The sequence below is a fragment of the Thermobia domestica genome, unplaced genomic scaffold (assembly GCF_964235325.1).
Source record: "Thermobia domestica unplaced genomic scaffold, izTheDome1.hap1.1 HAP1_SCAFFOLD_953, whole genome shotgun sequence".
NCBI lineage: Eukaryota > Metazoa > Arthropoda > Insecta > Zygentoma > Lepismatidae > Thermobia > Thermobia domestica.
This window is the reverse complement of record NW_027656663.1, coordinates 56,116-71,368: the sequence shown is the minus strand read 5'-3', so window position 1 is coordinate 71,368 and position 15,253 is coordinate 56,116. Positions and strand designations below refer to the sequence as shown.

Here is a 15,253-nt window from a genome sequence, read left to right as displayed (position 1 = left end):
AGCGTAGCCGGCATAACTGTGGGGCATAAAACTCAAAAATTTCATTTCATTTTAATAACCAAAATCACTTATTGAGCATAAATGTGATCTATTCTATATTCTCTGTTGGTAAATGCTAGTGAGGAAGTTCTTAAGTCTATTTGAGGACAAGTTGTCGAGTTTTCGTAATTTAGTAGCTTCTGTCCTTGTTTGAACGTATCGTTTTTGCAGTCAGATATAAATAGCTTTTGAAAACCTTTGCAGCTTTTAAAGCATTTAAGAGCTTTTAAAACTTTGCAGTATTAGTATTACTTACCAATGTTTTAGCTTCAAAATAACATATATTTATAGGCGCAAAATGCATATGTCATTGTAAATGTACAATAAATAATGCTTCAGACTATTGAGGAAGCAGAAATGTCTTTGTTCTTATATGTAAGAAAAATTATTTAAGTATGTAACATGATCAGTTAACCTCTCTCTAATTCCAACAGGTAATGGGTGATGTTCAACCCTTCATGGAAACGAGAGACAAGAAGTTATCAATGTTGGGTTTAACACGCCAACCCTCAGTAATTGTTGTGGGCTCTTCTTTAAAAGACATTCAAGGAACGTACGTGATAATAGACAACACCCTTTATCTGCTAGACAACGTGCTCAAGGGTGTGGACATATGTTTTAAAACTTTTTTTGTGTTTAACGCAGAATACCCTAAGGAAGGGGAACATCTTTGGCTTCTTTTGCAAAAAGCGGTATATGACATAAGTACTCCTCACGATAAACAGATCATGAGTGTAAATACACTATTGTTGGACATGATTGGTCTTTAAAACAAACTGATGTGAAATACCGGTATCTGTAAACAATAGTGGTCAAAACAGATACAATTACTGCTATTTTATGCTCTCTTGAATCACGTTTTTCTAAACAAATGTACCATGTTTATTTCAGTACGTATGTAATTGAATGAATTATATGTTGTTGTTTGTAACAATGCCTGTTTGTTCAGTTTGCAAATCAAATTTTATGCTAGTAGCATCACTTATCCTTCATTTAAAGTTCAAACACAGAATATCCTCCAATGGAGTCTTTAGATGTATTGATGAAGGTTGTTTTCGCGAATTTCAAGGGGCCAAATCACTTAGAGATCATTTTCGGAAGAAACACAAAAATCTATATTGCAGACGAAAGTTATTTAACGTAGCTGTATGTAAAGCAGCTCCTTATTCCGTAGTTGCCAACAACGTACACTCAACGGATGTTGCAGGCAGATCTTGTGATGCTATAACCGATGATGATGTTCCTTCAATATTGTGTTCAGAAGAACCACTTGTAACCCCAAAAATAGAGAATAATGAAACGGTTAACGATGATCTATTTGCTTCAAATGTAAAGTTAGAAAGTGCTACATTTGTTTCACAATTGTATGCTACGGGAAATTTGACACGTTCCCAAATTCAGCACAACGTGGAAATGGTCTCCAACTTTTATGGTCCATTATTATCTTCACTGAAAAATGATGTCTTGGAAGCTATCAAGACACTTGAACCTTCAAAAGCGAGATCCATTGAAAGAAAATTTGAATGTCTAGAAAATCCTTTTGAAGGTTTAGAAACTGATTATTTGCGAAGAAAGTATTTAGAAAATAATGGATATTTAATAAAACCAATTGAGTATGTAATTGGCACACGGTTAGAAAACAAAATGGTATCTGGAAAACTTGTTTTAACTCCAACTGTCTCTGTCGGACATTTCATTCCTTTCAGTAAAGTTCTTGAGCGAATGTTTTCCATGCCCGGAGTATTGATGAAAACGCGTGACTACCTAGATAAATTATCATCATGTGACATTATTTCAAATTTTACACAGTGTTTACTTTGGAGGGAAAAGGTAAACTTCCTTGGTAAGAAAAATGTATTTCCGGTCTTCCTTTATTTTGACGATTTTGAAACAGGAAATGCATTAGGCTCCCATGCTGGTATTCACAAACTTGGGGCGGTATATGTAAGTATACCATGTCTTCCTCCGGAATTTCGTTCTTTACTAGACAACATAATATTAGTGCTTTTGTTTCATTCGTCAGACAGAATTATGTTTGGAAACAAAGCGACATTTAACATTTTATTGGAAGAAATAAAATTTCTTGAAAATGAAGGCATATCAGTAAACACAGAAAACGGCTTTGAAACTATATATTTTTGCATTGGTATAATTTGTGGCGACAATTTGGGGCTGCATAGTATTTTAGGTTTTGTAGAAAGTTTTTCCTCTTTGCATCCCTGTAGGTTTTGTAAGATCTCTAGAAATGAATTATTAGTTTCGTTTGACTTACACAATCAAACTTTAAGGAATAGAAAAAACTATGACGAAGATGTAGCTGTTAATAAACAATCTGAAACTGGGATTAAAGAAAAGTGTGTTTTTCATTAAATCAATTCATTCCACGTCACAAAAAACGCTTCAGCTGATATAATGCATGACCTTCTTGAAGGCGTATGTATTTATGATGTTGTCAACATACTTCGACACTTCATTCTAAACTGTAAAATATTTACTCTTGAAACATTAAACTCTCGGATCCAGTTTTTGGACGTTGGTTCAAACGAAAAACGAAACAGACCACCTGTAATTACCATGGAAAAGTTGAAAAAAGGAAACATAAACATGTCTGCTAATCAAATGTTGTTTTTTGTTAGGTATTTGGGAATTGCGGTTGGAGATCTTATTCCACCAAACGACAATGTTTGGGATTTATATATAACATTAAGAAAAATAATCGACTTAGTTACTGCTCCATCTTTTCAAATAGGGTGTGATATACTGTTGAACATTTTGATTCAAGAACATCACGAGTTGTTCCTAAAAGTTTTCAATGAACCTTTGAAACCAAAGTACCATTTTATGTGTCATTATCCGATGATAATGCGTCAGTCAGGACCGTTAGTTCACTTATGGAATATGAGATTTGAAGCAAAACATAACATTTTTAAATCTGCGTCATATGTAACTACGTCACGAAAGAATCTTACATATACTTTAGCTTTAAGACACCAGTTAATACAAGCAGAAAGAATGTTAGCTCAACGAGGACTAAAGTCTTCCACAGTATCAGTCGGGCCGGGAGAAGAAATACTAGTATCATCACATACTGATTTTATACATATAAATGACATTCTTCCTAGCAGATCTTTCGAGATGAGTTATATACCACGATAGGTTTCAATTAAAGGAACAATGTATAAACCAGGCATGATTCTTGTTCTTGATATTCTCAGTCACTTTCCTGTGTTTGGTAGTATTACAACTATTTTAGTTAATCGAGAAGAAACTGTAGCTTTTGTATGCAAAGAGCTAGAGACTATATCTTTCAATGAACACGTGTATGCATATGAAGTAAAACAAACAGAAAAGCTGGTCTGTGTTCTTCATAATAATATAGTTGAGGTGAGTCCTACTTTTCTTGTAGCATTGGGTAACAATATGCTCTGCGTTCCTTTACGAAATGCGCTTTAAAGGGATAACTTGAAGGCAATCTTGGCTTGATTGTGTAGCAATATTAAAACTTCCAGTTAATTTAGAATTTGTCCAAGCAAAGAATTCTATTCTGTGACTAATAATACTACATTGCTGTTCCTAAATGAACGGGCTGTTATCAGAACAACATATTTGTTCAGTTATAGGAGGATTGTCACACAATAAATAGTTATACGAGAAATTAAGAATGGTAGTAATAAGTTAGTAGGAATGAATGATTGTTTAAAAAAACGTGAATGTTGAAGAATATATTCTCGTCTAACAGCAATGGAGAGCTTTCAGGTAATGCACTCATGAAACCTACATTTCAGTTGTAAAACTTGAAAAGTCGTAAATTATGTATCTCCCAAGCTTCCACTGTGTATCTGTATCGTCCAATAGCTTAATTAAAACTAGTTTCTCGCTCAGTTAAGAATAGTTCATAATTTATTTGAAAGATCTTCAATGCTGTTTGCTGGGAGTAAAATTATAGCTTAAATTTTCCTATATTTCTTTATCTTTTTTTGTTATAAAAATTTATATTTGGCCTAAAAATGTTATTTTATTTTCAGTAAACAGTTGATAAATGTTAGTATCATTGTTTAATTTTGAAACGATTTATATTTGGCCTAAAAATGTTATTTTATTTTCAGTAAACAGTTGATAAATGTTAGTATCGTTGTGTAATTTTGAAACGATTTATATTTGGCCTAAAAATGTTATTTTAATTTCAGTAAACAGTTGATAAATGTTAGTATCATTGTTTAATTTTGAAACGATTTATATTTGGCCTAAAAATGTTATTTTATTTTCAGTAAACAGTTGATAAATGTTAGTATCGTTGTGTAATTTTGAAACGATTTATATTTGGCCTAAAATGCTTTTTTATTTTCAGTGAACAGTTGATAAATGTTAGTATCGTTGTGTAATTTTGAAACGATTTATATTTGGCCTAAAAATGTTATTTTATTTTCAGTAAACAGTTGATAAATGTTAGTATCATTGTTTAATTTTGAAACGATTTATATTTGGCCTAAAAATGTTATTTTATTTTCAGTAAACAGTTGATAAATGTTAGTATCGTTGTGTAATTTTGAAACGATTTATATTTGGCCTAAAATGCTTTTTTATTTTCAGTGAACAGTTGATAAATATTAATATCATTGTTTAATTTTGAAACGATTTATATTTGGCCTAAAATGCTATTTTATTTTCAGTGAACAGTTGATAAATATTAATATCATTGTTTAATTTTGAATTTAATATTTTTGTTTAATTTTGAAGTCTGTATGGCTCAGTTGCTATACTCAATTATAATAAAATTCTTGTGTAGAAAAGTATTTTATGTACATTCTTTATATCTTAAATTCGTTCTACTTTTCTCCAAAAGTTGATTTATAACTTTGTTCATATATGTGTGTACATGTATTAGAACTTTATGAAAATGTAGATGTATTTATGTACATGCATGATATTCCAGGAATAAACCGACAAGCCTCGCATAGTGTGTTCAGGACCTCCGTATAAGAAAACGAGTTTATTTGCAACTTTGATCGGAAGCGCCTAATTATGCAGATGGAACCAATTTAAGGTAATTGAAGACATACAAGAGTCAAAAAATGCGTCTGAGCCGTGAGTGGAACCCGGGATCTTCGTCTTACCATGCAGACGTGCTACTCAGTCCGCTCTCAGTAACAACTATACATTCTTTCACTCTTTATAACGATGTTGTTCCACAAGGTGGAAGAGTGTATGGCTGTTCTGGGAGCGGACTGAATGGCGCAGTGGTAGCGCATCTGCATGGTAAGCGGGAGGTTCCGGGTTGGAATTCCGGTTCAGTTATATGTTTTTCAGTCTTTGTATATCTTTGATTTCGTACCTACAAAGGGTCTGGTGTGACAAAATTGGTTGTTTTCTCAATTTATCAATATATTAATGTAATTATTTGAATTGATCGTAGGATACTACATTGAATGAAACAATCGAGGAACTTTGCACACGGTTGAGTACCTCGATACGAGAGGGTTGTTTTAATTTGATCTGAAACGTTTAATTACGGAAAAGTATGTATGTTCTACTTACCTTAAATTGGCCTAATTTCTGTAATTAGGCTTTTCCAACCGAAATCGCAAATAAACTCTTTACTTATAGTGAGGTTCTGAACACGTGTGCGATGTTTCTCCGTTGTTTTATTCATTGTAGCCACTCCTGCGAACATTTCTACTGATTATCTTAAATTGGCCCCAGTTCCGTAAATATGTATTTCCGACCAAAGTCGTAGATAAACTTTTTTCTTGTATTAACATTTTAAATACGTATGCGAAGTTTTTCAGCAACTAGTTTCTAATTTATTTTCAAAAATCTTCAATGTTGTTTACTGGGAGTAAAATTACAGTATAAGTTTTCTTTAAGTTCTTTACGTTTTTTCTTGAAGTTTTGAATTTGATCTAAAAATCTTACTTTCAGTACTTTAACAGATGTTAATATCATTGTTTAATTTTGAAACCTGTATGACTCAGTTGCTGTTTTTTTACTATTATTATTTACAATAAAATGATTTTGTAGAAAAATGTTGTGTGTAAATTCTTTATATATTAAATAGTTCTATTTTCCTCAAAAAATTGATTTGCAACTTTGTGTACATATACATAGAGTTTTAAATTTACATGTATTCGTATACATATTTCGTATGTTGCTTCAAAATGTATATGTAAATCTTATTTTTGAAGAAGTTCTTAGTAACTAGAAGCAATAACTTCTAACTTTATATGTGGGTTACCGCAAAAGTCATGGCAACTTTTTTTTTTTTTCTTTCTTACGAAAATGGTCACGCATCAAAAACTTCTGAAATATCCAAATGGAAGGTTAGCATATACGTAAACGTTACATGTAAGGAATTGTGTAAACATACACATCTCCATCAGAATATAGCACGAGAAAAAAAAAGTAAAAATGATTGTTCGTATTATGGGAATATGTATTTATATCCAATCTATACGTAATATTTACATATGTATTAACTTTCCATTTGCATGTTTAAAAATTTCTTGCTTTGTTACCATTTTCGTTAGAAAAAATTTCCCATGAATTTTGTGATAACCCTCGTATTATTTTCAGTTTAGTACCTATAGCAACAGTCTTTGGTAATTGCTACCAAATGGTTTGGTCAAATTCACTAAATACGCGTTTAGTATTTCCAACCAAATTATTTGGTTCCAAGAACCAAATTTCGTTCATTTTAACCAAATTTTTGGTATTCCCAACCAAATTCTACTTGTTTGGTCATTATTTGGTCAAAATTACCAAATGCATATTTGGTACTGGTAACCAAATAATAGGTTCCTGCAACCAAACAAATCGTGACCAAACGATTTAGTGCTGGTGACCAAGCGTTTGGTTGGCGCTATATTGACCAAACGATTTGGTACCCAGGAACTATTTTTTGGTCAATTTGACCAAACTTTTTTTTCAGTGCATATTGTGTGCTATTTCTAATTGTTACTTCATGAATGTTTCTACTTTTGATGCGTGCATGAATCGGTAAAGTTGTATATTGTCTCGTTTCTATAGTACTACATGCCTGTTATGTTTCATAAGGTTCGTATTGAATGTGAGAAAGTTACAGCATACAAGATGTTATATTACCTATTGGACAGCAGCTATATTAAAGGAAGAGTTAGAGGATACACATACATGTTTAAGAACATTCAGATAAGCTTATGCACAATAATGATCGAGAGAGAATTACTTCGAAGATACCCTTCATCTAACAGAGCTCATTGTTCCTCAAAGAACAAACAACTGCGAAGAAACAAAGGATAAGAACTGTGTCCTCTGAAATTCTCGTATTTGTAAAGAACCACATGTTGATTAGCAAGATGACAATGATACTTCAAGCACAACAACTGATTGTTCAGAAAATAATACAGCTGCTGCTTTTGAGAAAATATCCTCTTACAAGTTAGAACGAGGTAATTTGTGTAAGAACGAACTTAGATTCCCTAGTAGCAAGAAAGCTTTCGGCCAGTTGGCGCGTGCTTGGCTTTTGGCTTTCTACGCTTGCACTTGAAACGCATGCTTTCACACAATCTGCCTTTTGTTGTATTTGCAAACGATGCTTTAGATCCTTCGCAGAGCGTCAGACGATCACTGGCCGTTCATTGGCTATTCACTTAACTTGTAAAACGCTTGCCTGAAGCTTGGATGAAACACTAAATGCAAGGTTGCCCCCATGTAACTTCGTTACTGGAATCCAGCTTGCGGCATGCTTGTACGATTTTCAATCAAGATGGATGCGAGCTTGGCAGACTTGTAATTCAAGCTTACAGCAAGTGATTTACAAGTTGTCTCTGCTACTAGGGTTAGGTTTATGTTGAATTATTCAAATATTAATTTTATGATTGAAAAATTGGTGTCTGTGTTTGAAACTTTTTTTTTTCAACCAAGAGATTTCGTTTTCTTGAGATTAAGGAACAATATCCATAACGATTATTTTCCTTCTTTCGATGTTGCCTGACTCAATTCCCGTGATTATAAAGATGTAAAGCAATAATTTCATTATAAAATACTTTTTTTTGTCACATTATGTTTCTGAAACGTTCCTATGGTACTTCAACAAATAGAGAAGTCCTGTACTGGATTTTGGTTTGACTAGATTTGCGATTCGAATCACTGTGCTTGGACGCCGAGAGTATCCGTGTGTGTCCTCTCCTTCCGAAGTTTGCTTGAATCCTTCGGATCTGGACAGTTTTGCTTGGATTATATCTGACAACCAAACATACAGACCTTAAATCCCTTTGAATCCAAAGTTATACATTGGTCTACTATTTGCAGTATATGAATAATATAAAAATTGAACCTGTTCATCGGATGCTGAATCCGTATTAAAATCAGTTTCGCTCTACCTCCTATAACTATCACTAGTTGGGAATCAATACGGAAACCGGAAATTAAACTAGCAGTTTATTACTTACAGTTTCAGTAGAAGAATGACAAATAAAAGATATTCTTGGTGTCCTAAATCGATTTAAAAAAAAAAGTTTGTTCCGTCTTTTTTTGGTCTATAAAGATCCAAATTGAAACAGGAAGTAGTATTCATTTCTACCCATTTCAGTTTTATTAGAGAAATAAGTGTGAAGATCTAATATACATGTATTCCTGGGAGACTGAATCGATTTTAAAAAGACACTAGTTATGGACGGACAGACAGACATAGTCATTCTATAAGGATTTCCATACTTACGCGTAGTATGGTTTGGAAGTTGAAAAACTGAATTTTGGGTTTTAGGATTTTACCGATTTAAGAACAAATAATCTAAATTACTAAATATATTTCCAACTCAAACTTGAAAAATATATTGAAATTCCTATTTACGTTTCATTATCATTTAATATAATATTTGTTTCTTTCAGTTCCGCACCAACTACTAAAGGAAACCACAAACATCATGGAGGATGAAGACTTCTTCAATCTGACTTTTGTGATGATTGGGTTCGTGAGTTTGGTCACCAACTCAGCACTCATAGCAGCGATCAAAATCAACAAACAACTTCGAACTATCACAAACATTATAATTTTAAATTTAGCCGTGGCCAATCTTTTTTTCATTCTACAGATAGTCTTTTATTTCATATGGATTGAGACAAGTGAGTGGCCGATGGGCATGTTTGGCTGTATTTTGGATAATGTTGCTTACGGAATCAATATGATAGCCTCCAGCGTTTTTATTACGGTGCTAAGTTTAGACATGATCATAAATAGTAAATGGAAAAATCGTTTCCGCTACATGCAAGAAGAACATTTTCCACTTTACATAACTGTCGGTGGCTGGCTAACAAGTGCTGTCTTCATTGCGCCGTACATGGCATCCTCTGAAATAAATGTAAAAGATAACTATTGTGATATTCTATGGGAAGGTTATGGAGTTTATACTTTTCTTTTAGGGTTTGTGGTGCCTTTATCTCTCACAATGGGACTTTTTATGATGTACATTATTGGTAAAATTAAATCAAATCACTCAGATTTTGACGATGGAACTCGAAAATCGAGTACTTTATGCCTGTTTATTATTGGTTCTTATTTCTTATGTAAGTTGCCATTGTTTATTTTAGACATCGTTGAAGATATTCCAAGTTACGTAAATTATGTTCTCGTATGGAACATGCCGTTAAGAGCAGACTTTGCTTGTTATGTTGTATTTTATTCTCATGTGGCTGTGATCCCACTGATTTGTTTGTTCTATGACAAAACCTTTCTGGCAAGTCTGCGTAGAAGACAATCTCGCCGTGCAATTATTGAGAGCTTGAATAAAGTGTAAACAAATACTGATGGCGCACTTGTTGAATTATTTCTTCTTATTCATTAATGTGTTTAATGTGTTCTTTATAATTTAAGAATAAAAGAATTTTTGTAGGTGCAAAGAAATGTATGAGTTTGGAATCTATCACTAATTTCTTATGATTTAAAAATAAATGTGTAAGTTTGAGCGAGGCTGCCATGTACGTGGTTCAAGAAAAGTAATCAGTCTATTTTTACCTAACATTACCATATTCTTTAAAGTTTGATTATACACTAAGCTTAAAATGTAAATTATTTTTATTTTCACCGTGCTATAATAATTTTGATTCTTTCTAGAGCTGAAAGTTTAAACAGCGCTGTATAATTCCTAGTTATAGTGTGGCCTCGGAGACGTGTGAAAAAGCAAAGTAGAAAGATTGTTTTCTGTTAGCAATGAAATACATTAGAGAATCTCTTTCACGTATTAGTGACTTGACACTGGCAGACACAATTTACTTTAATCGTCAACTTACTACGCATCACAGAGATATAACTCTTCGAAACTATTCTGATCCGTACAGGAAAGAAATAGCATCGGCACTGACGCCATTTTCAACCCATAATCACTCAGTTCGACCTGCACAATCATTGCACATAATGCTACTACAATTACGTAATTGAACCATGAGTAAATTTCGATTTTTTTTTTTCTTGTATGGTTCTATAAAGTTGAATCGTTTGTTTCTTCAGTGTCACATTCTTCACATTTAAAGCTACCAGTAACAGGTTTAATCTACAAACGTAAAAGAAAATCGCTCTTTTCCTGAGCCCATCCGTTTCTTAGTTATTACATAATGATATGCAGGGAAGGAAACAAAACACAGAAAGGGAAATATTTAAATCACGGTTTGACAGTGACCTATAAATGTAAGGTTAGTTATACATATGAGGTGCCTAGTATCAAAATCCGCCACATCCATTTCGCTTAGTTTGGAGTTATCTCGCAAAACATGCAGTGAAGCTCAATATACGAGCGTACAGTCCCATATTTGAACTGTTTTTTTTTTAGTATGAAATATTAAACTATTAAATAAAATTCTGTTTCCATGGAATTCCTTTAGACCAAACATATAACAAGCGATATATAACTCAATTCTGGTAAAAAAAAAAAAAAAAAAAAAAAAGAATTTGTTTGGTTTTGATACTGGGCGCCTCATATATACAATACTTCATCTTTAAAGCTTATTACAATAAAATTTCATATTTTTCATATTTTGGATCTTTCAATTTTCAAATTTTCTTATTTTTCTTCACGTTTTGTCTCTTTTTATCACGTTTATGATTATATACTTTAATATAAGAGTAAATTCTCTTTTATAAGACATGGGCACATTGAGGTACTCCTCTCGTTTTTTAGAGGTACATTGGTCCATTCCTTAAATTTGGGAGTTATAAAAAATGATAATGCTCTCTAGGACATAAATAGAGTCTTCCAAAACTGCAAAAAGTAAAAAGCTGTAACTTTGAAAGTACTACTTACAATTATGTATTTTGTTTGTTATTTTTAGTGGAAATGTTAAAATTTTGTAGGCAACAATGAGCGGAAGTAAACGTTGACGTTATAACCGCAAATCATGTGACAAAGATGGCGTCTACTCAAGAGAAAGCGCAGTGTGTGGCGTGGTTTTGTGAGTTAAAATCTAGTGTTTTGGTGAGAAGAAAATTCCGACAAAAATATGAAATCGTGTTTTTTGTCATTGTTAGAATCTTATAAATATAACTATAACGCTCATATTAGTTTTCGCCTTTTCCCAAAGGTTTATACATCTCTCTCTCTCTCTCTGTCTGTCACTCGTTTGGTGCATTTATCCCAGCTTTCCTACGGCAAATCACGATTTCATCCGTACCTATGTTCTTGTAAACCGAAGCTGGGAAGAACGGTAGACAAAACATAGATACCATAAAAATGGAAAAGTGTGCAAATGGTTAAATTAAGGATAAATGTTAACAAACCAAAATTACCTTGCGGTACAAATCACAAAACCTGGTTAAAATGCGTAGAAAATGTAATGATACTGAATGTAATTCATACAACTTAAAAGAACATCAAAAAATTAGAAATGAACAAGCAACTTTTGCTGTTTGTGTTTACGGCTGTTCTAACCTCATTTTATTTCTACCTTACTTTATTTATTTATATATTTCTCTTTTCTTTTTAAATAAAGGTGGCTGTGTGGCACAATTGATGAATTAAGATTTCACTTACTCACAATAATCTTCGACCGGTCAGTTGGTTCGCTGCTGATGCCGCTTGTGTGCTGACGTCGAATCCAAACTGGATGCAAAAGGGGGTCCAAAGAAGAGTTCCTGTACCGGAGCCGGGATAGTTTTAGGAGTATGTCGGGTAGTCCCAAGAGTCCGCTATAATCTCCTACTGTAATACTTAACGATTGTCCACTGCGGCGTAATTCTTTTTACGATTTAACAACCTGGAACCCACTTGTCACGTGAAACTAAAAGTTCTAATACACTGGTAACACTTAACTTAAGATTGCTTTTAATGTTCAACCCAAAAACGAGGGGAGCGCGCGAATTAGCTTAAAGTAGCACACGAGCAGGCCGTGACCTTGCTCGTGTTGTGCGTCTTCACAGGCAATAACACGACTGGATTTTCCCTTGGCCAAACACAGCTTACATATTACTAGTTTTTCTTCAGGAGCAGAGTCATTGACGAATCAGCACTCATGTACCACAGTGCGTCGGTGAAAAAGCAACGGCCCGGAAAGTTAGGGAGAAGAAAACAGCCACCAAACATGTTACTATCACGTGAACAGAGTCCCTGTTTCCCGATCATATATAGCTGTAAAATCGAAGTGAGACTCACCAACACAAATGCACAAAATACCAAATCGATGAAGAAGGCTTCGATATTGTTCCTCTATATACGAGGCTTGGTTAATAAAGTTTGAAATTCGAAAAAATGAGCTTCAGGTCGGTGAGATTCTTATTGGTACCCGAACAAATGACCGAGCAAATTGATTCACTTTGCGAAGAAGTACTGGCTATCAAAGGGTTAATGGTTTGTATTGAAATGTCACTTTCCAACCAGATGTATTGACTTTCCAACCGGATACGCTCCCAAAATATCAATGAAAATACAATCTCGTGGTCTTCGCGATGAAATAGTACTTAACAACTTGGCCGGTGAGTGTTGATCTGGTTTCATTCGAGCGCACGTAACGCAATCTCGAATGAAGTTCTTAACTGAGTTTCTCAATCCTTTCCAATGGAATGCCTTTGAAATAAGTGCTGTAGTACGATCTGTACCTGGGTGTCCTCCATCAGTAAGGTACGCGGTAAGTATGTTGTGTAACAAAACTGGTGGTATGCAAATTTTCCACTTGTTGGGATGATGAAAGTCTCGAATGAGCAGAATATCGTTTTCTAATTTGTAGCATTGCTTCCAAGGTCTAGTATTCTGAAATTCTATTTCGTCCAGTGTTCCTTCTAAAACACGAATAACATTTCGAATGTCTGAACATTGTCTTTGAAGGTCTGCTAATCGTCCAGGGGAGATATTAAGAACTTCATCCTGTAATACGTGGGATGAGTGTACTTTAAGCAGTCTGTGCGATGGAAATAAACTACTAAGTTTATCACAAAATTTGTTGTTTTTGCCTTTCACAAATTCTGTTATGCTGGAACTCACGAATTTCTGCACTCCAACGAGATAACCTATTGTTCCATGATTTTACACGCTTAAGAAAATGAAGAGCATGATGGTCGGTAACAATTATGATACGTCTTCCTAACAACACGGGTCTCCATTTTCGCAAGGCGTAAATGACTGCTAGATATTCCGAAATCGAATACCGACGTTCGCATGGGGTCAAGGTGCGAGTAATGCACTGGATAATCTGTGGTTCACACCCTGTTCCTGCCATAATTTACAGCCTAAACCAACGGTTGAAGCATCTACCTGCACATAAAAATGTTTTCTAAAATCAGGATGTGACAAAAAGATATTTGCACAAATATCGTCCTTAATCTGATTGAAAGCTTTCTCGCATTCCTCAGTCCACTGCCATTTTCGATCCTTACGTTCCAGTTCATATAATGGGGCGGCTTTTGTAGCATAATCTGGTATAAAATTTTGACACCAATTAAATAATCCCAATGCAGATTGCAGACTTTTAATATTAGTGCGCGTTGGTAATTCCCTGACTGCTTTAATAGTTTTTTTAATCCTTCTTGGTCACCTTCGGGCTCATAATGCACCCTAAGAATGGTACTTCCGGTGTGCAAAAAATGCATTTATCAATGTTCAATGTTATGTTGTATTCCTTGAACTTGGCAAAAATTAGATCCAATAATTGTAAATGTTCCTGATATGTGTCGTTCGTGACTAAATTATCATCCCGTATCTCACAATTTTATTATGTAACTCAGTGCCTAACACATGGGACATCATAGCATTCAAAGCTTGTACTCCATTTCGATACCTAAAGGGCACTCTTTGATATTGGTAACATTGTCCCTCAAAATTAAACGTTGTATATGATTGAGGTTTAGGATACAATCCACAATGATGGTACGTAGAATTTAAATCCAATACACTGTTAAATGGTTCTCCATGTAATTTAGGTAACAAATCTTCTATTCGTTCCGGTTTAAACTGCCTCAAAACTGAGTGTTCATTAACAGCTCTCAAATCAATGCATAACCTGTTTATTATTCTTTTTGGAACAACTAAAATAGAATTACTATTTGCAATAATCTTTGCAGATGAACTTTGTGGATTTAAATCTCTCAATAACTGATACTGTTTCGTGCCGAAACTGCGAATATTATCATGGGTCTTTGGGTCGAACCGTCTACTTCTACAAGAAGCGATCTGGCTGACAACAATAGTATCTGAATCAAACGTTTCTATTAATGCTTTTTCAAACTGACTGAAAGTTTCAAATTCTCTTGGATAATTAACAACCCACTCTTTAACCACCTGTTCGACAACACATGGGATAATATGAACCAAATTATCTTCATATATGCCTACGACTCTAGGTTTTTCTTTCAAATCCTGAATGTATGAACGCGCAGTTGTACTATCTGGGAGCTCTGTATATTTTGGTAAGTACTGCAAGTCTCTAACTTGGATAATACGTTTAGGCTTGGAAACCCTAGGCGAATAAACTCGTTTTACACTACTTTCAGATCCATCGGATTCGAATCCTTCACTTTGATAATCTGAGTCCTGGTACTCATGATCAAACTGATTCTCTTTGAGTGGTGACGTACGTGCATTAGTCTGTAGTTGTCGCAGTTTATCTTCTATCTCCTGAAGTACTAATAATTCGCGATTGACTCTTTCTGATCTAAGCATTTCCTGGACAATATCCTGGTCATGTTCCGATTTTACGATAACAGCGGGCTGCTTCTCGAAATGCTCAATTATCATTTCAGCAGTAGCTTTATTTATTTATA

The 15,253-nt window shown here is 34.1% G+C and overlaps 1 protein-coding gene across 1 annotated transcript; it reads left to right on the top strand.

Annotated features, from left to right (window-relative positions):
* The first annotated feature begins 47 nt into the window (after positions 1 to 47).
* LOC145677496 (uncharacterized) lies at positions 48 to 11,893 on the top strand. The gene is made up of 2 exons (XM_081747973.1): positions 48 to 5,083; positions 8,905 to 11,893. The coding sequence occupies exon 1, from the start codon at positions 946 to 948 to the stop codon at positions 2,407 to 2,409; it is 1,464 nt and encodes a 487-aa protein (XP_081604099.1). The 5' UTR covers positions 48 to 945; the 3' UTR covers positions 2,410 to 5,083; positions 8,905 to 11,893.
* Positions 11,894 to 15,253: the final 3,360 nt, after the last annotated feature.